Source organism: Brassica rapa, chromosome A10 (assembly GCF_000309985.2).
Source record: "Brassica rapa cultivar Chiifu-401-42 chromosome A10, CAAS_Brap_v3.01, whole genome shotgun sequence".
Classification (NCBI taxonomy): domain Eukaryota; kingdom Viridiplantae; phylum Streptophyta; class Magnoliopsida; order Brassicales; family Brassicaceae; genus Brassica; species Brassica rapa.
In genome coordinates, this window is record NC_024804.2 from 15,630,489 (window position 1) to 15,650,527 (window position 20,039).

The 20,039-nt window shown below is 39.8% G+C and overlaps 4 protein-coding genes and 1 non-coding gene across 7 annotated transcripts; 2 read left to right on the forward strand and 3 right to left on the reverse strand.

Moving 5' to 3' along the window:
* Positions 1 to 7: 7 nt before the first annotated feature.
* TRNAW-CCA lies at positions 8 to 79 on the forward strand. The gene has a single exon. It is a non-coding gene; the product is annotated as a tRNA-Trp (tRNA).
* A 278-nt stretch (positions 80 to 357) lies between these two features.
* Positions 358 to 3,079, reverse strand: LOC103845884 (anthranilate phosphoribosyltransferase, chloroplastic). Its single transcript, XM_009122785.3, has 9 exons — positions 2,603 to 3,079; positions 2,429 to 2,510; positions 1,969 to 2,112; positions 1,706 to 1,867; positions 1,350 to 1,622; positions 1,173 to 1,263; positions 1,032 to 1,091; positions 792 to 910; positions 358 to 690 (listed from the first exon to the last, which is right to left on the reverse strand). The coding sequence occupies exons 1-9, from the start codon at positions 2,803 to 2,805 to the stop codon at positions 535 to 537; spliced, it is 1,290 nt and encodes a 429-aa protein (XP_009121033.1). The 5' UTR covers positions 2,806 to 3,079; the 3' UTR covers positions 358 to 534.
* Positions 3,080 to 3,256: 177 nt separating this feature from the next.
* Positions 3,257 to 6,862, reverse strand: LOC103845885 (FT-interacting protein 7). The gene has a single exon (XM_009122786.3). It carries the CDS (start codon positions 6,603 to 6,605, stop codon positions 3,453 to 3,455), a length of 3,153 nt encoding a protein of 1,050 aa, XP_009121034.2. The 5' UTR covers positions 6,606 to 6,862; the 3' UTR covers positions 3,257 to 3,452.
* A 295-nt stretch (positions 6,863 to 7,157) lies between these two features.
* LOC103845886 (disease resistance-like protein DSC2) lies at positions 7,158 to 13,672 on the forward strand. Its single transcript, XM_009122788.3, has 5 exons — positions 7,158 to 9,670; positions 10,336 to 11,455; positions 11,759 to 12,061; positions 12,136 to 12,749; positions 12,841 to 13,672. The coding sequence occupies exons 1-5, from the start codon at positions 9,174 to 9,176 to the stop codon at positions 12,974 to 12,976; spliced, it is 2,670 nt and encodes an 889-aa protein (XP_009121036.1). The 5' UTR covers positions 7,158 to 9,173; the 3' UTR covers positions 12,977 to 13,672.
* LOC103845887 (5-methyltetrahydropteroyltriglutamate--homocysteine methyltransferase 1) lies at positions 13,427 to 18,198 on the reverse strand. 3 transcript variants are annotated; one of them, XM_009122789.2, is made up of 12 exons: positions 17,981 to 18,198; positions 16,781 to 17,149; positions 16,598 to 16,685; positions 16,184 to 16,311; positions 15,681 to 16,072; positions 15,400 to 15,563; positions 15,220 to 15,300; positions 14,960 to 15,126; positions 14,776 to 14,881; positions 14,397 to 14,647; positions 14,105 to 14,306; positions 13,427 to 14,017 (listed from the first exon to the last, which is right to left on the reverse strand). In XM_009122789.2, the coding sequence occupies exons 2-12, from the start codon at positions 17,128 to 17,130 to the stop codon at positions 13,649 to 13,651; spliced, it is 2,298 nt and encodes a 765-aa protein (XP_009121037.2). In that variant the 5' UTR covers positions 17,131 to 17,149; positions 17,981 to 18,198; the 3' UTR covers positions 13,427 to 13,648. The 3 variants fall into 3 exon arrangements, with proteins under 3 accessions (XP_009121037.2, XP_018511143.2, XP_033138087.1); XM_018655627.2 differs by having other exon boundaries at positions 16,781 to 17,143; positions 17,979 to 18,194; XM_033282196.1 differs by lacking the exon at positions 17,981 to 18,198 and adding an exon at positions 17,791 to 17,809.
* Between the last annotated feature and the right edge of the window lie 1,841 nt (positions 18,199 to 20,039).

Sequence of the window (20,039 nt, forward strand, 5' to 3'; positions counted from 1 at the left end):
AGCATCCGGATCCGTGGCGCAATGGTAGCGCGTCTGACTCCAGATCAGAAGGTTGCGTGTTCGATTCACGTCGGGTTCAAACTCCCGAACATTATCCGGAAATTTTTTTGGAAAGTTTTCAAAAATATAGAAAGTTTAGTAAACGATTTGTGCCTACACATTTGTGCCTACACACAGAGAACCGACCTTGTTTCCTTATCGCCGGTTCAGTAGAGTACAAAACCCAGCTTTATAGAAGCCTTTCAAACGAAGAGAGATGAAGTACTTGACGTTTAATTATGTAAAAACTGTGTGAATCCCAAATGATCAATTCCTTGATTCGATAAAAGTATGGAAAAAAATTTCCTCCGTTGATCATAATATAAAACAGATTCACTTGCTTTTATTAAGGGTGATATTTTTGTAATGTTTACATAGAGAACGATTAACACTTTCTCTTGTCTCTTCTTGTTCTTGCTTGACAAAGAAAAACTATAGCTACAAACCTTTTTTTACGTCGTCCCCCGCATACAATACCGAAATATATGTAGACAATCACTGAGATTTTTGAGCTAAGTTAGATGAGTGAATCCATGAATCAAGCGTCTTGATAGCTTTCCCTGACGACTGCACTTCACGTGCCAAAGCTACTCCTTCACCTAGCGTTTTAACTCGGTTGCTAACCAATAGAGCCGCAGCTGCGTTTAGGATCTACAAACAAGATTTTGGAAACAAAAAAAAAAGAGAGATTAACTAATTGCAGAAGTTCACGAGACTGAAAGTTTTCAGAGAGCAACCAAACAAAAACATACCAATGAATCAGCTATTGATCCAGTTTCCCCTGAAAGCACACGTCTTAACACATCCGCATTGTAGTCTGGACCTCCACCACGCAAATCCTCAAGTGTACACCGAGGAATGCCAAAGTCCACTGTCAAAAACAAAGAAGCTTTAAATTTAAACCAACTCTCCATCATTCATTCACCAAGCTGCAACTGTAATCTCCATTACAGAAATGGATAACAAAACTAGAGTTGAAAGAGGAACTTTACATGGGTCGAATGAGAATTCTTCAATCTTTTCTGGGGTCACATCATAAACTAGCCCTCCTCCTGTTTACATTAAACCATAATGGTTAGCAATCATTGGACAATGAAAGTCAACGGTTGTAGGAAGAGAGAATTTTAATGTACCTAACGGACTCATTTCGTCTAGGCCATATGAATGAACAACCAATGCTCTTTTCATACCAAACCTTTGCAGTGCCTTAGCCATCTTCAGAACCTATAAACCACAATAGAATCTGATTAGTATAAGTCTTTTTGTTGTTGTTGATGAACAACAGCTGATTCAGAGGTGAGAATGTGTACCAGGTTTTTGTGGTATACACCAACGACGGCATAAGAGACGCTAGCAGGATTAAGCATAGGTCCCAGTACGTTAAAAACAGTTTTTATTTTAAGCTTTTTACGGACAGGACCAACGATCTTCATAGCTGGATGGTACATTGGTGACATCATGAAAGCGATCCCTGATTCTTCGACACATCTCTTAATCCCCTCTGGTCCCAAGTCAATCACTACTCCTAGTGCCTCTAATACATCAGCACTTCCACAAGCAGAAGAACTTGAACGATTCCCTTGCTGCATAAAAAACATATGAGTTCATTTACCATCTAAGCACATTTTGGCGTTTTTCTAAAGGATGTTCCCAGTCATTTATATACCTTTGCTACTTTTGCACCGCAAGCTGCAGCAAGAATTGAAGATCCAGTTGATATGTTGACTGTGTTAGCTCCATCACCACCTGTTCCTACTATGTCAACGGCGTCAACTAATCCTTCTACTTTTCTCGCATGCTTCATCATTGCTCTAGCCAACCCTACAATCTACTCAACACAGGATCATTCTACTCAGTGAAGTTTTTGTTTATATATGATTTATGTATACGTTTTCATGTGCCTATACAGGCTTGGCTTTTAATACTTACTTCTTCGTATGTCTCTCCTTTAGCTCTTAGGAGAACCAGAAAGGCGCTAATCAGTGCCTCATTAGCCTCGTTGAGCAAAAACTCGAGAGATGATTCGGTTTCGGATTCAGATAGATCAACCCGATCAATCAAAGACTCAATCAACTGCGAAAAGAAAGCAAACATGTGATGAGAAGAAAGTAATCTCATGATCTAAATCTCTGTATTCAAAAGTCATTGCAAGCTCAACAAAACTATAATCCTTTTAAACTTACAAATTAACACACTTTCACTCAAACTCCATAAAAGACATCAACTTCTTTTATACAAATGAAATAAAATTTGAAGAACATTTAGCCACCAATAAAGTTTAGTCAGAGGATGAGTTAATCCAAGTCAGAAGAAAGCAAATTCAGATAGTTAGCTAGTAGATTCATCAAGACCCTAAATTGTTATCAATAATCGAGAAATGAAAAGTCACCTGGTTGAAAGATTTGACTGAAGAAGGGGTGGCATTTTCACAAGCACTTGGCAGAGCGCTCAAGACGAGATTCCGAGGGCAACTGTAGCAATTCACATTCGAAATCAAATCAATCAATGACCACAAAATCAGATTAACTCTAAGCAGACACTTAAAGCCCAAATCGAGACTTACATGCGAGTGGAAGACGGAAAGGAAGATTTGGCAGTCCCGCCAATTGAGGACACGGCTAGTGTCGACGAGAATATTCGCCGAGTCAACGCCGGATAAGTTTTAACACCGCTCAGGTTGATTCTTCCGCAGTCATCAGCGGAGTTGAAGGAAGTCAGGATCCTTGAAGGATTGATGCCGGAAACAATGGAGGTCGCCGAAGCCATGGTTACCGATCGATGATTGCTTGAGAGCTGTGACGCGTGTTTCCTCTAATGGCTAAAAGCTAGCGCCTTACGAACCCACCTGATAAGATTATTCAACTTCTATTACAAGCAGTAAGTAGTACTATATAGAAAACCATTGCATGTGCCACAGAAGGAATATTCTATTCGTTACCAAAAAAAATTTGTACATAAAAATACAAAATATTAATTAGATTTTTGGATGTAACCAATCGGTTTATAGAGCTTAACAAAATTATTAGTAAGTTTTTTATTAAATTAACTTTCTTTAAAAACTAAGTGTTGGTATATGCTGACTATTGAAAGTTAGATGACAAAAATGCAGTTGGTGAGCTCGTGTTGTTGATAACATGTCCACCAACAACGTTTTCCTTAATCACTGTTTTGTTTTATTTCCTCACGTTTATCACACCGTTCTAAAAGTAGGTTTGTCTTTTGTAAACGCATGTTTGATTTATAAGCAACTGTAGGAACTAATATAATTCAACTTCTGGGCCTATAATTCCACAACAAGGCCCAATAAGCTTAAATAACCCAAACTATATACAATCTGCGCCACAAAAATACCCACTCTATTATTAAAATGATTCAAAAACATATTTTACTGAAGATCTCGCGCGTTTAATCGATCACATGAGCCGATCAGATAACGAAGGCAATCGCCGGAAAAAGTTTATCATCGGAGAAGGTTTCCTATCACGGAATATCGGATGCCGGAAGTAATAAAACCCCGACGCCATCGCCACCATCTTCGTCGGTACCAGATACAGCACCAACGCCACCACCAAACACAGCCCCACGAATATACCCGTCGCTCTTGGATCCCTCCACGTCACCAAAGCTTGCATCTTCTCCCCCTGCGCTGCCACCTCACCAAGAATCGTCTGAACTCTAGCTCCGACTGCTCGCAGCTTATCGTACCTTGACCGGACCATCTCCGGCGGCCGGTTACTCGGGACGACGTCGAACTCTTCATCCAGCTCCTCTCTGTCGGCTGCATCAGCTAGGGAGAGTCTCGGATCGAAGTGAGGGAGAGCAGCGCGTGACCTGAACCTGTAGTTCCACGCACCGATTACGAACAAGTAAAAAGCTATTGTCGGAACGATGAGATCCGGGAACCAAATCAGCATCACGACAAGCGCGTGAACGAGGAGAGTCGCTGTCGGATTCCTCCAGAAACGCGTGTCGTCCACCCACCGCACCACGTCGATCATTCCGGCGACGACGTTGACAATGCGGAGCCAGTTTGCTCGGACTTTACGCATGCTGAACGTGTGTGAATCGGCGTCGAGCATGTACCGCACAATCTCAGGCCTTAGAGGCGGCTCAGATCGTGACAAGTGTACGGCCAGTATCTTCACGGCGGTGTTCCTCAGCATGTCTTCCTGAAACAGAGTCAACGGTTTGATGTGGTGCATCAAAGGCAACAATGGTTGGGTGTACACGTGTAAGAAATCCAGCGGTGGAGCTGATCTCACGAATCTAACGGCCAGTTCTATCTCCCCTAGTTTTTTAACGCCTCCGTTAACTAACATCAGCAAGGGATACGTATTTCTATACGCTTTACCCGTCTCCAAGGTAGATATACGTATCCGAACTTTTCCTATACGAAGATCTTGACGCGTGGATTCTTTGCCGCCGTCGATCTCGTATACTCCCCAGCTATCGAAGACTCCTATTGTTAGAACCGTACACGGATCGTATACTTTCCACGTGTACTGCTCGTTCCATTTCGGATCTAGTGAATCCGATACGGTTCGGGTCCGGACCCATTTGGAACCGTATTTCGCCACCGTGTACGCGTCCGTCGATCCTTTTCCGTTAACCGTTTTCATCGGCAGCAGATTCTTGCAACCGATCACACCAAGCTCAACGATCCCAACCGCCGGTTTCCAAAGCTGCCTCGCCGTTGGCCGGTAATCGCTACACACGTGCGCCGCCTCGTCCATCACGTGATATCCGCCGTCGAAGCAGAGCCTCAGGTGCACTCTAGATCTGTTTCCTCTCTTCTCGTCGTTCGGATCATCGAAACTAAACCATCTTGACGCAACCAAACGCTCGTCGACGCGCCTCTCGATCGCGGTGAGCGGCACGCGTGCCATCCCCACGGTGACAGGTCCTTTCGATGTCCGATACTCCAAGGTGAAAACCAGCTGATCGGCGAAAGGCTCCGCGGCCACAAAGAGTAGATCTTCGTTCCATGACGGCGCTCCGTTACGAGTGACGGCTGGTTTGGTTTTCTGCACTTGAAAACCTAACTGAGCTTTCAGTTGAAACGACGCTTCTTTAAACACCGTTAACTGAGGCGGTAACAGATCTTGAGCGTCCATCACAGTGGCGCGAAGATACCACAGCTTCGGCGACATGTAAACTTTCGCACGTGCCGTCACGTTACCCGCGGTATCAGTCTTCCACGCGTCGGGAAATGATTCGTCAGCTTGAGTTCCCGTCCACGTGGCGAGCATCAGATCTCCGTGGTGAGCTCCACCTCCTTCGAGACGGTACCACTGCGGCGCTAACGGACTATCCGGCGGGTCTCGGAGCGGAATCTCCGACACGTCGAAGCAGATTCCGCCGAGGAAGTGTGTACCGCCACTTCCCTCCCACACGGAGATCTCGAGAATCGGAGAGGAAGATGTATCCGGCGAGTCGCGGAGGAAGGCGAAGGTTTGGTCCCACTCGAAGGTGGAGGTTTTTCTCGCCGGTTTTGATTCGATGGTTGTGCCGGAGAGCGAGATCTTTGTGATTGGAGTTCCCGAGGTTGGTAGCGATCGAGCTTTCACGACGCGGACGAAGACGTAATGCATTTTCTCCACTAGATCAAACGTGGACCGTTCGATGGTTGACACGTCGGAGATCTCTGAGGTGTAACTCGCGGTTTCTGATAAGCTTCTCGGAAGTGGTTGCGGTCCTCCGGTTTTGGTTTTGGGTATTGAACCGGAGATGGATCTTGAAATTGTAACTCCCGGTAACGGTGATCGCGGCGCCGAAACCCAGCTCTCCGCGTCGGTTGTTTCGAGCAGAATGTCGTCACTTTCCGGTTGATTCTGTGGTGGCTCTTCCGCCGGTAATTTTGGGTCTGCCATGGGCTCAGGTGGCAGATTTGGTTCAGGCACCGGTGGTTCTTCTCCAGCAACCGTAGCATTTTCCGTCGACGCCGGTGAGGCTTCTTCGTTAGGCTTGGGAGCCTCAGCTGGCGAGTTCTCCGGCGGTGGTGGCGGTTCGGCGGTTTCTTTCACTTCAGCAGGGACAGCACTTGTCTCTAGTGGTGGCTTAGACTCGTCTGGACCTTCCGTCTTAACCTCCTCTTCCTTCTCCTCCACCACCGGTTCAAGAGGAGCTACAGCCGGTTTAGAAGCAGGAGGAGCCGCCTCTTCAGCGTAATAGATGCGAATCCCAATCTCACCTTGGACAAGATTAAACAAACTCTTCTTCTCCAAAGGAAAGTATATCAACGCCTCTTCACCTTTCGCAACGAACTGATCCGACCCGAGTCGGATCCTACCGAGGAAGTTGTTCCTCCGGGTGGGTCCAAAGTTCTTGTCGTGGAACATGTCGATCTCAAGAACATCGTTAAAGACCGGATGAGAAGGTTTTTTCGCGAGACTGAACTCGAGAGACTCGTTCCAGACAGGGTTTAAGTCACGGACTATGGTCCGTGTGCGTCGTCTCTGGCCGTAGTAGTCGACGACAACGTAAGGACTTGACGTTCCCTGGCCGTCTTTGGGTGTGAGGTCTTTGGCGTCTACTATTTCTACTACCAGTTTGCGAGTTGTTGCCATTGTTTTGTCTTATTGAAACTGTTGTTTCATGCATGCATAGGATTGAGCTGAACTGGTCTGAAGATTTAGGCTTTGTGAAGGGAAAGAAATAAAGAGAGAGATAGTGGGGAACAGAGGAGTTTTGATTTGCAGGATTAGTGGCTTATGTTAAGAAAAGAGTGGGAAAAGAATCAAAATAGATGAATCAAAAAGTAGGAGAAATTAATATTTTTTAGGTATATCTGATAGGAAAGAAGAGCCTGTGTTTGTGTAGTATATATATATGAATCGAATAAAGGTTTTATTGAGACATTCACTAACCGATACGTTATGAATGTAATAAAAACATGACAAATGTCCAAGTTGGTGCATGGCTGCATGCAACATTTAAAACTGTCCAATCGAATCAGTGCGAGTATTTGTAAATTTCGATCTTGCTTGTATTCAGAGTACAGATTCTGAATTAAGTCCCAAAGTCTCATATTTTCATTACATTCAAAATAAAAAATAGTGTGATACTTAACTTGATATAGAAGCAACTCTAGACAATTCAAAACTTTGTTTTCTATTTCTTTTGTTGTTGTGTTTCACTTTTACTTTTACTTTTTCCTTTCCAATTTTGTTAATTGGAAACACATTCACATCTTTTCTCTTTTGGTCGTAGATTACGTAATTCCTTACTTTCGGCTTTTATTTTTCTAAGTTGCTTTTGACTAAAATGAAGATTCTCTCTCATTGTTCACAGAAGGAGATTGAAGAAAATGGTGGATGACACCAAGGACATGTCAGATTTTAGGCAATTGCTTTTGTTCTCTCTTCAAAAAGTGACTGGTCTCACTGTCTCCCCTTTTTTCTCGAATCTCACCGACCTTGAGCTTAAATTTCTCCTCAACCTCATCCCATTCCCATATTCCAATGTTCACCATCTTTAAGGCTATAGATAAAATGAATTTTGGCTCAGTAGTTGGTTTAAGAAAGGGAGAAATTGTAGATCTACATTTATATCTTCTTGGTCTCCCGAAATCGACTTCTCTTAATTATCTCTTGGTGATATTATCTTTTTGAATAATGTGAACTTGATGACCAATAAAATCATCTAAGACTTTTAGACTTAGTTGGTCTTGGCATATACAAATGGGTATTGGGTTATGAAAGCAGTACACCTATAGTTAGTTAATCCTCTACGTGTTTTTACACGCTTTCTTAGTACCGCTGATGTTTATAGAAGAATACTCCATATGATACGGAACATTCAAAATCTTGCAAGGATAGAAGATAGAGTTCTGATTCTGTTTTTCGCCAAGGATATTTCGGCATAAAGAAGTGATAACTCATCATCCAATTATGATAGAATCTGGATTACTCTCTTTGGATGAAGCTGAAAGCAACAGAGATCGAAGTTTTTGTATAATTTCCCTGTGAATGAACCTAAACATCAGAAAGATCGCGTGAGAGATGGAAGATTTCTATAGAATTGTCCCACTTAGACGTACTCCTGATACGGTCTATGAACTTTGATCACCAAGGATTTAATGACATTTTATCTCAGTATCAAGCAAGAGATCTTGGAAATCAAAAGGTGAGAGGCTTGCTTAAAAGAAAAGAAGTTGATATCTAACCAACCATAAAACAGAGCATTAGAGAGAGAAAAACAGAGGTTACACACTTCCATCCATCAACAAAGTTATTTTTTTAAATTTATCTCTTAGTCTAGGCTGATGCATGATCAGAAGCTACATCCACTAGAGGTTATCTCTACCTCCCAAAACTTACGAATCAAAACCGTCTCAAAAGATGCAATGGACTCATTTTCAAGAGAGGCGCGGAAATAGAAAGTTTATTATGGTCGTGGAGGACATGGAAGCCAAGCTAGTCCCTCACATATGGCTAGCTTCAAAGTTCAAACCATGTCCATACATTCTCTCTCTTTTCTCTCATATGTTTCCCAAATGTATGTACCATCTAAGCTGTGCTCTACTCTACTCTACTTGTTTGAATCAAAGGTCATTGCTTGTAAAACGCCCTTTTAATTTAAATACTTGATAGCAAAAGAAAAAAAAACAGATCTTCCCATACTCTGCGTTTGAGCAAAGCTCTCGACCAACAGTTTACTTGAAGCAAGCTACAATTATTTTTTTTTAAATACTACCAAATATGTGTTTTTCTCCTAAAATTTTGTCTGTCCAAAATATTCATTCTTTTATTTTTTTTACTAATAAAAAATCCCTACAAAATTTTAAAGGAGTTTGATCTCTTCCGCAAGAGAGTTGAAAATGGCAACAATGCATGAGGAGAAAGAGTCGAAGCATCACTTCCCCCACGCGGCACGAAGCCTTGTGGACGCTGAAATTGTGAACACAAATACTAAAAAATACTCGAGAATGGGCATCTTTGAAAAAGTCGCAATACCTTAACCAGGGTAATCTTGATGGACTCGGTAGTTTTTTTATTTCGGTCAATGACGTTTAGTAGAAATGATCTTAAAAAACTCGACCAATAGAAAAAGATATGGCGTAACGTAACTTGAAGAGAGTAAATACTCTATAAATGTCATCCTTTTAGAAGAAAAAGGAAAAAAAAAACACTTTCATGGCTTCTTCTTCTTCTTCCTCTTCCTCTTCTACATCTTCTTTACCATTACACCGTTGGAGATACCATGTGTTCTCCAGCTTCCGAGGAGAAGACGTACGTAAAAACTTTCTTAGTCACTTTCACAAGGAGCTAAAACTTAAAGGAAATGATACATTTAAAGATGATGGAATCAAGAGAAGTACGTCAATATGGCCTGAGCTCAAACAAGCTATATGGGAGTCAAGAATTTCCATAGTCGTTCTCTCCATGAACTACGCTGGTTCTAGCTGGTGCTTAAACGAGCTGGTAGAGATCATGGAGTGCAGGGAAGTTTCGGGACAAACACTGATGCCGATTTTCTATGAAGTGGATCCATCAGATGTAAGAAAACAGAAAGGAGAGTTTGGGAAAGCCTTTGAGAAGATTTGTGCGGGAAGAACAGTGGAAGAGACGCAGAGATGGAGACAAGCTCTAACCAATGTTGGTAGTATAGCCGGCGAGTGTTCATCAAATTGGTTAGTTGCTTTGATAATTAAAAGAGAAATTACAGGAAAAAACTCTATAATTTAATAATATTGGGACTATGACATTTTATTAAGTAATTGAGTTACAAATTTATACAAGATTCATTTTTCAGATTTTTCTTTTTCAAGATATATTTTTCTAAAATAAAAAAAATATTTTATTTTAGTGTATATGCATTAAATATAATTTTTTAAATTTTGAAATTTATATTGGTTCTATTATATTTGGTGTATATAAAATAAGTTTCCTAGAATTTAAATGTTGTTTTAGATATAATTTTACTAAATCTCATCAAAATATATTAAGTGCTAAGAATATATATAACAAAATTCATTCTGAATATAAAAAACAATATAATGATCAGTTTGTACATATATAAAATGTATACACATATAAATCATTAATTTATATTTTAATCGGGACCATATATTTACATATGATTTTTAAAAAAATTATTATCTTATTATTTTATCGATTTGTATCATATTTTAGACCAAACCAACTTTGAACTGGAAAAATTTATTAATTTATGGTGTTTATTAATTTATCGAGTTTATACTGTATTATGATATGTTTTGACTTTTGAGTTAAATTAAATCATGTCGTTCCTACCAAAAAAATTAAATCATGTCGTTTTGGTTTTAAATTATTATAGGGACAATGATGCCGAAATGATAGAAAAGATTGTTGCTGATGTTTCTGAAGAGCTGAATCGTTGCACAACTTCAAAGGATTTCGACGGTTTAGTTGGATTAGAAGCTCATGTGGCGAAGTTGTGTTCTATGTTATGTTTAGAGTCTAATGAAGTGAGGATGATAGGGATTTGGGGCCCTATTGGAATCGGTAAGACCACCATCGCCAGAGCTTTGTACAGCCAACTTTCTGCTGCTGCTGATGATAACTTTCAGTTAAATATTTTCATGGAGAATGTTAAAGGAAGTTGCAGGAGAAACGAGCTTGATGGTTATAGCTTGAAGTTGCATTTACAAGAAAGATTTCTCTCTGAAATTTTCAACAAGAGAGATATAAAGATAAGCCATTTAGGTGTTGCACAAGAAAGGCTTAAGAATCAAAAAGCTCTTATTGTTCTTGATGATGTAGATGAATTACAACAACTACATGCATTGGCAGATCAAACTCAATGGTTTGGTAATGGAACCAGGATTATTGTGACTACAGAAGATAAACAGCTTTTGAAAGCTCATGGAATTAGTCATGTCTATGAAGTGGGTTTTCCATCTAAGGATGAAGCCTTCAAGATATTGTGTAGATATGCTTTTGGGCAAAACTCAGCACCAGAAGGATTCTATGATCTAGCTGTTGAAGTTTCTCAACTTTCTGGAAATCTTCCTCTAAGTCTCAGCGTTCTAGGTGCATCTTTGCGAGGGGTGAGCAAGGAGGAGTGGACTAAAGCGCTACCGAGGCTTAGAACAAGTCTAAATGGGAAAATTGAGAAAGTACTTGGAGTATGCTATGATAGTTTAGATGAGAAAGATAGGCTCATCTTTCTTCATATTGCATGCTTGTTCAACGGCGAGAAGGTAGAACGTGTGATCCAGTTTCTTGCTAAGAGTGAACTGGAAGTAGAGTTTGGACTTAAAGTCCTTGTTGACAGATCTCTTCTACATATCTGTGATGATGGGAATATAGTGATGCATTGTTTGCTACAACAAATGGGCAAAGAAATCATTAGAGGACAATGTATAGATGAGCCTGGAAAACGTAAGTTCCTAGTCGATGCTAAGGACATCTCAGATGTTCTTGTAGATGCAACTGTAAGTACTCATGAATTACTCATCAAAAGATACTCATTCTGTTTCATTTTATTTATTGTTTTAGGTTTACACACATAAATTAAAAAGACATTTAGTTTTGCATTTTTCTAATATAAAAAACATCATTACTTATATATGTAACCATTTTTCTAGCAAACTACATAATACTGTTAATAAATTTTGCATTGAAATTTTAAAACGATACTTATTTTACAACGACAACTAAACCGAAACGAAGGGTCTTTAACATATTTCAATATATTAACTAGCTGTGTTCTTTTATTTTTTGTGTGTATTTTTCAGGGTACAGAAACTGTATTAGGTATATCACTAGATATGTCTAAAATCAATGATGATGTGTGTATAAGTGAAAAAGCATTTGATAGAATGCATAATCTTCAATTCTTGAGGCTGTACACGAACTTTCAAGATGAATCATTCAAGCTGTGTTTACCTCACGGCTTAGACCGTCTACCTCATAAACTAAGGTTACTACATTGGGACTCGTATCCGATAAAATGTATGCCTTCCAGGTTTCGTCCTGAGTTTCTCGTGGAACTTAGCATGAGAGACAGCAAGCTAGAGAAGCTTTGGGAAGGTATCCAGGTAAGACTTAAAAGTTTTTGTGTTTCTTGAATAATGTCTTTATAACATTTTTTTTTGCTGTGTATGTTTTTCAGCCGTTAACAAGTCTCAAACAAATGGATTTGAGTGCGTCTACGAAGATTAAAGATATTCCAAATCTCTCAAAAGCAACAAATCTTGAGAAATTGTATCTTAGATTCTGCAAAGCTTTGGCCAGTGTTCCGTCTTCTCTCCAAAACCTTAATAAACTCAAAGTATTGGACATGTCTTCTTGCGTAAGACTAAACGCTCTTCCGACAAACATGAACTTGGAATCTCTCAGTGTCCTTAACATGAAGGGATGCTCGAAGTTGAGGATCTTTCCAGAGATCTCAAGTCAAGTAAAGTTCATGTCTGTTGGGGAAACAGCCATAGAGGAAGTGCCTTTGTCTATTAGTCTCTGGCCTCAGCTTATTTCGTTGGAAATGTCAGGGTGTAAGAAACTAAAGACATTCCCAAAGCTCCCAGCAAGTGTAGAGGTATTGGATTTGAGCAGTACGGGAATAGAAGAGATTCCTTGGGGGATCGAGAACGCATCTCAGCTTCTTATAATGTGCATGGCTAATTGTAAGAAGCTGAAATGTGTACCACCAAGCATCTATAAGATGAAACATCTTGAAGATGTCGATTTATCTGGCTGCTCTGAACTTCGCCCCCTGCTTTCTTCCAGGTACAGAGCTTTTGCTGATGTTTTCTTTATTAGATTGTTGCATTCGGAATGAATATTTAAGTTTTTTTTTTCCCTCAAATCATACATGTAGGAGAACAAATGAAGCAAAGAGTCTTTTGAATGCAGAGTCTTTGAGAAATGCAGGAAAAGAAACACCAAAAAGAACTGTAATGGCTCGAGGAAGAAGAATATTAACATGGATGAAAACACTCTGCTCTTTTCAGTGACAGGGGCTTCTGAGACCAGAGTCTAGACTATACGCGCCATAGTGGAACACTTACTATCTGGCTTGGACTCTTAAATGCTCTGTTTTGTTCCTTTGTATGAATGTTTCTTTTAGTTTAAGCAACCTTCGAATTAAACTATTCACATCACAAAACCAAGCAGCAGAGATCAAGTACTGCTTCAGATGAAAAACTGAGAGGCTAAACACAGGAATCTGAAGAAGTGAAAAATTGACTAAATGCTATATTTATGACGTGAGATCCCTCTTGAACGTGCAATTTCATGTTAATTTTTTGTATAAAACATACATGAGCTGAAGTTTTGTGATCGTGTAAGCACTTCGAAGATCAACTAAAGTGAGTGCGCTTATTATCAATTATTATTACGTAGAACCCAAATGAATAAGCACGTTCATAGACAATGGTCAATGGGATCACGAGAGATACATTAGCTAGCATAAAGAAGAATCAATCTTTATTTCCTTTCAAAAGACACAAACATTGCAGCAAATTCAAAAGATGCCATATCATCTCATCTCTCTCAGCAAGAGGGATACAATATGCATCAATTCTAACTTCCGACTAAATATTTTTATATTAAAAAAAAACAAACAAAACACAACCAGAGAAACGAACTCGTTTTCCTCTTCAAATCATTTAATTTCAAGCTTTTCTTCACTTGGCACTGGCGAGCTGGGAGCGGATGAGCTTAGCCGCATCAACCATGTTCTTCAACGCAGGCTTGACCTCTGTGTACTTACGGGTCTTGAGACCACAGTCAGGGTTCACCCAAAGGATGTTCTGCTCTAGGACAGCAAGCATCTTGTTCACTCTGTCTGCGATTTCCTCAGAAGATGGTATTCTTGGGGAGTGGATGTCGTAGACACCTGGACCAATTCCAGCACCGTACTTCACTCCCTCACGGAACACAGAGAGAAGCTTCTCATCAGATCGGGAGTTCTCGATGGTGATCACATCAGCATCCATGTCGATGATGGAGTGTATGATGTCATTGAAGTGAGAGTAGCACATGTGTGTGTGGATCTGCATAATACCGCCACCACCATAAGAAAAGAAGAAAAAGACACTACTCTAGTATATGCGAGCGATATGTATTTAAAGGAAGCAAACCTGGGTGGTGTCTTGGACGCCACAGTTGGTGATTCTGAAGGAGTGAACAGCCCAGTCCAAGTAGAAAGCATGCTCGGATTTCCTGAGTGGTAATCCTTCTCTGAGTGCAGCCTCATCGATCTGAATGACATTAATTCCACCTTTCTCAAGATCCTCAACTTCGTCCTTGATAGCCAAAGCGATCTGGTAACAGGTTTCGTGCCTACAAAAGTTCCCACATATATATGTTTAAATGATTTTGTTCTTTTTGTTGTAAGCTGTGTTGTTTCAGACTAAGGTTTTAAGTATGTACCTCGGCTGGTCGTTTCTGACAAAGGACCAGTTAAGAATGGTGACAGGGCCGGTAAGCATACCCTTCATTGGGCGAGAGGTCATGCTCTGAGCCATTGCGGACCAGAAGACGGTCATTGCCTTGGGACGGCTTACATCACCGTAGATAACTGGTGGCTTCACACAACGAGATCCATAAGATTGGACCCATCCATTTGCGGTGAAGGCAAAACCAGACAACTGCTCCCCAAAGTACTCAACCATGTCGTTTCTCTACAAAATTGTTGAAACGTGTCTCGTCAGAAACATTAAAACGGACTACCATCAATAACTTTGAATTGTCAGTACTCTACTTCGAGGGTTCAAGCAATAACATATAACATTAAAAAGAAAACACTCACCTCTGGCTCTCCGTGAACGAGAACATCAATGTCAAGTTCCTCTTGGAGGTCAACAACTTTCTTGATCTCTTCCTTCATGGCCTTAACATAGTCCTCCTCGGAAACCCTATTAAAGAGAGATCAATGAAACCGTTAGTATCATACTGTTTAAGGAGATAACAGGAAGTAAATTGAGGAGACTAACTTCTTAGCCTTGTATTCTCTGCGAACTCTCCTGAGCTCTACAGTCTGGGGGAAGGATCCAATGGTGGTGGTTGGCAGGATTGGGAGGTTAAGCTTCTTCTGCTGAGCATCTAGCCTAGCGCTAACATTAGTTGCACGACGGTGGTCTGAGCCCTTCAAAGCAGCAGCCTGAGATAACAAATCAGAAACCATCTCTCGATCAATAAACGCTAAGGAGAAATCATGACTGTGAACATGGCTGCGGTTTGACGTCAAACTTACAGCCTTCTGAACACCCTCGTTGGTGACTCTTGGGGAAGACCTCCTTGAAGCCAAAGCAGCAGCGTTGGCGGAGAAAAGGGCCTGAAAGGGGATACAATATTAGCGTTCTAGTGTTTACCAAATCATTTACATTGCAAAATTTTTCAAGGATTTAATAAAGTAGGTGGATAAAATTTCTACCTCATCCTTCTGGCCAGCCAAAGCCTTGGCCAATGCATTCACTTCAACGATCTTCTGGGCGGCAAACGCCAACCATGACTTGATTTCGTCATCAAGCTTGGTCTCGTTTACAAGATCGACGGCGGTGTGGAGAAGAGAGCAGGAGGTTGAGACCACAAGCTTGTCTGAATCAATCCAGAAAGATAACAGGTCAACGGTTGAAATTTTTGTTTCTCAGTAATCCCTTAGTATATTGTCGGTGACTCGGTAAAAGGAAGATGATTATGGAAGCACTTATTTACCTTTTCCAACAACACCCTCAAGTGCCTCCAAGGTGCTGAGGGACGCAGCAAAGTCGTTGGCCCAGATGTTCCTTCCATCAACAACACCAGCGAAGAGGTACTTTCCCTCGGGGAAACCAGCCTTGACCAAATCAAGGGTCTTGGTGCCACGAACCAAGTCAAATCCAAAGGCAGTCACACCCTTCAACGAAGTTAGGGTCTTGTATGCTTCAGCAGGGATATCAGCGAAGTAGGTCTCAACAAGAACATTCAAACCAGAAAGAGTTGATTCAAGTTCAGCATAAGCCCCGGTGAAGGCCTGGAGTTTGTGGCCCTCAAGATCCATGACAAGGACAGGCTCGTCAAGCTGAATCCAGGTGGCACCAGCTGCCTTAAGCTCAGTGATCACTTCCCTGTAGACAAACCAAATTAACAATTTCAGTGGTACGTCAGAGGATCATTTAATAACGCTAAGAACATGGATTGCAAAGCAAAGAAGGAAAAATAAAGAAGTGAACTCATACTTGTAGACAGGGAGAATTTTGGGGAGAAGAGAAAGAAGGTCAAATGACTTCTCCACACCCTTGGCAGCCTTAGAAAGCAACAAGTAAGAGACTGGGCCAACAAGTACAGGGACGGTGTCAACACCAAGCTGCATAAACATCAAGCTTAACGGATCAGAACTTTAGATAGAAACTACATTTGGTGTACAAAAGACAAGACAACCAGAGTCAAACTAATTTCTAAGAGCTATTCTATCAAGCAAGTGTGGTTTGTGAATAAGCAAGCGAGTGAATTCTTAACGTATCAAGATCCTCCGTGAAACACCATTTAATGAATCTAAGCTCAAACATTAAATCCAGGAACTAGAAGCCTATGATCGCCAATAAATAGTGATTGCCTAGTAAATGGATAAAATAATGAAGAGAGATACGTACAGCCTTGGCCTCCTTGTACTCATTCACAGCCTTGTGAGATGCGTAAGAGAACTTGACGTCAGGGCCCAACTCAGGAACGATATAATGGCTGCACCAATGAAACATCATTACATCATTACACAACTATAAACAAAACTAACAATGTCACTTCAAAGTACACAAAAGAGAGAGTTGGAGACTCACTAGTTGGTGTCAAACCACTTGGTCATCTCCATGGCGGGAACAGATGCGTTTCCTCTGGCCATGGAGAAGTAAACATCCAAACCGATCTCACCACTGGTGTATCCGTATCTGGGTGGAACAGCACCGAGCATGGCGGTGGTGTCGAGAACCTGGTCGTAGTGAGCAAAGGTGTTGCTGGGGATGTACTTGGTCCCAGCCTCAGACATCTGCTTCCAGATACCCGACCTGATATCAGCAGACACCTTCTGAAGATCCTCAGCAGTGCTCTTTCCATCCCAGAATGATTCCAATGCAAACTTGAGCTCTCTCTTAGGGCCCATACGTGGGTATCCAACAATGTGTGACGCCATTTTGATTTCTTTTTTTTTACTGCATCAAACACAAACCAAATCAATATCAGTATCAAATACTCCCTCTGTTTCAAAATACATTACATGAAATTTTAAGATTATGCACAACTATTAAAAATTGTTTTTTATCTTAAAAATATCATTAAAATATAAATTAAAAATTATTCGATCAATCACAAAACAGACTACAAAATATCATTGGCTACAGTTTTTGATAAAGTGAAAAAGTGCATCGATATATGAAAACATCATCTATTTTGAAACATCAAAAACTCCTTAAAACATCATCTATTTTGAAACGGATGGAATAGTAAAATACATTCTCTCTTTCATAACTTTGTTAATAAAATAATAATAATAATAGTAAGTTTCATACTCCAAGAAAGCTGCAACTACAGTTCACGTGTTAACAAATTAAAATAAAATCGAAAAGTGGAGCTATAGCAGCTTTTGTAGTATCAATGATTGAATCCACTTCAAAGTAGAATCAAAAGCTTTTAGATCAAAATCACATGCAACATTTGGTGATTCAAAGCGGATCTAACACAGAACAATGACCATTTTCGAACGATGAATATAGATCGCAAATGAGATCCAGATCTACAGATCGACCGACACCAAAAAAAAAAACTCAGATCTGCAAATGATGAGCTCTCTCACCGTTTAGATCTTAGTGATAAACACGCAATACGAACAAACGGATCGGGGAGGAATGAGCTAATATATTTGAATTTAAAAAAATCACACTCGGTAAGTAATAAACAATAACGTGGAGACGAAAACGAAATGAGAAGGGGAAGGGAGCTAAATAAGGGAGACGTGGGGAAGCCATAAAATCTCGGAGACGTACCTCACGGAGGAAGAATCGGAGAAAGAGGTTTGGCTACGATGAAGAGAGAGCGAGGAAGGAGAGTGGCTCTTGTGAGTTTATTTATAGATACAATCGTTGGGCTCTGTGTGATGTGTAGATCTGGTGGTGGATATTTTAAGCAATAATCATATATTTCAACATTTTATTTTATTTTATTTTTTTCTCTTTTTCTTTCTTTCTTTTACGGCTATTTATGTGTTCTAATTTTCTGAGATCATTTTCTTATTTTCTTACCATAATTAATTACTTTTAGATTGTAAAAGTAAAACTAGACCAAAAAAGGAACATGTATGGACGAAACTGTGAGCAATTTTATTTGTTCTTCAATGTATTTTAGCTAGGTATGTATTTTTAGCCTTAAACATTTAAAATGTTTAACAGTTTTTTAAGAACGAATTTTTAGATGATATCTTAACGAATTGACAGGAATATCGTAGTTACAAATTTGTAAAATACCGGTAATGGTATTAAATATTTTGATTAGTAAAGTTCAAATCATTTTTACAGCAGTAAAGTCCAATCATTTAATTAAAACGTATTTATAAAAGTATATTAAAGCGATTAAATAGAGGATTACAACGTGAAGGGGAGTTGGTGTGTACGTACATGAGGGATTAGTAGTAGTGGGTGGTGGCGTGGGGACCCACGGAGGTTGGTGGAGATTCACATTTCACAGTGAAGTTTCTGTTAAATACGGCTGCGTTTAGTGTCGGCCCGAAGAGTATCGACATCGAGGCCTGTTCCGCAGTGTTTTGAAAACCAAGTTGGAGTGGTTATTGAACCTGATTATTTTTGATGAATTTGTTTTTTTTTTTGCTTCAAGTAAATTTTCGCTAGTTAACATGTACGTATTTGGATGATGGTTCATTTTCCTCTTTATACAGTATTCATCTATCACCCACCAATAAAAGCTTAGGCAACTGAGATAAACTGGATCAAAATAAATGTATGATAAATTGATAATCCAGTGAACTAGCCCGTACATTATGTTGTATGGTAAACTGGATCGGAGGAAATATTTTGGTGGGTGAATATAGTAGTAGGTAATGAAAGGGAGATTATGGATCCATGATGTATATGTTATTGTTTTAAGATTCATAAACAAAGTGATGAGTGCCCTTTTACCAAAAAAAAGAAGTGATGAGTGGTCTTCATCTTGTTGTTTGCTTGATAATTCGGCCACCAAACATTGATTCTATTAACGTCATCGCTTCCCTTGAGTTACATGGTAATTATCCTTCTCGTCTTATTTTACTGAATTTTCGGGTGTATTTTGAATATTAGTGATATTCACAAGACTCAACAGTCCATATCACATACTGCTAATAGATTACGAATATAATATTTATGCACAGTGGGATAAGTATGTTATATCTTATACCAGTTGTTAATCCTCAGTTTTATTACGCAACTCAAAGTCTAACCTATAGAATAGCACATACACTAGTTGATTATTAATTATAAAGCTCTTTTGCGGGACTTGTAAGATTATTCTAAGTTCAACAACTAGCTTGGAATTGTGTAGGTCTATTTTAAGGGATGATGTTGTTGCAAACTCAGAAAACAGTCAACAAAGTGCTGCTTTTCCTTACGGACGCCAACAAAATGCTTATTAAAGACTGTTTGACACAATATGGATACTAAATTATAGGCTAACTATATAGTTTGTATTAGTTTTATTACTAGCAATTGTCAATCGCACGGCATAAGTTTAACAGCAGTTACATGTGACTTTACAAGAAGATTTGCATATGCATCCTTAAAGTTGTTTTGTCGGTGGATTTAGATCTACCATCATAATAACAGCAAAAGTCGTACGAGCATTTAATGAAAATTCTCCTTTTCTTTTTTCATTTTCATTTTATTGTTCTGCAACCTAAACAAGTAATACCATAATCAAGCTCAAACGAAAAAAGAAGAAGAAGAAGATCTGTAATATACTTTATGAAATTATTGAACTAATTCGTATGCGAATTGTGAAAATTATACGACTTATGATATATGGTGTACGCATCCCTTTTTTTTTGCCATCTTGAGT

Bases quoted from the DNA above. Each gene is read 5' to 3' on its own strand.
- LOC103845886 (XM_009122788.3), top strand. From the start codon at position 9,174: ATGGCTTCTTCTTCTTCTTCCTCTTCCTCTTCTACATCTTCTTTACCA. The intron at 12,062-12,135 runs GTAAGACTTAAA...TATGTTTTTCAG, and splicing joins AGCTTTGGGAAGGTATCCAG to CCGTTAACAAGTCTCAAACA. The intron at 12,750-12,840 runs GTACAGAGCTTT...TCATACATGTAG, and splicing joins CGCCCCCTGCTTTCTTCCAG to GAGAACAAATGAAGCAAAGA.
- LOC103845884 (XM_009122785.3), bottom strand. From the start codon at position 2,805: ATGGCTTCGGCGACCTCCATTGTTTCCGGCATCAATCCTTCAAGGATC. The intron at 2,511-2,602 runs GTAAGTCTCGAT...GAATTGCTACAG, and splicing joins TTTCCGTCTTCCACTCGCAT to TTGCCCTCGGAATCTCGTCT. The intron at 2,113-2,428 runs GTGACTTTTCAT...TTCTTTTCGCAG, and splicing joins CAGTCAAATCTTTCAACCAG to TTGATTGAGTCTTTGATTGA.
- LOC103845885 (XM_009122786.3), bottom strand. From the start codon at position 6,605: ATGGCAACAACTCGCAAACTGGTAGTAGAAATAGTAGACGCCAAAGAC.
- LOC103845887 (XM_009122789.2), bottom strand. From the start codon at position 17,130: ATGGCGTCACACATTGTTGGATACCCACGTATGGGCCCTAAGAGAGAG. The intron at 14,648-14,775 runs GTGAGTGTTTTC...ACAATTTTGTAG, and splicing joins TCGTTCACGGAGAGCCAGAG to AGAAACGACATGGTTGAGTA. The intron at 14,307-14,396 runs GTACATACTTAA...GAACTTTTGTAG, and splicing joins GTCAGAAACGACCAGCCGAG to GCACGAAACCTGTTACCAGA.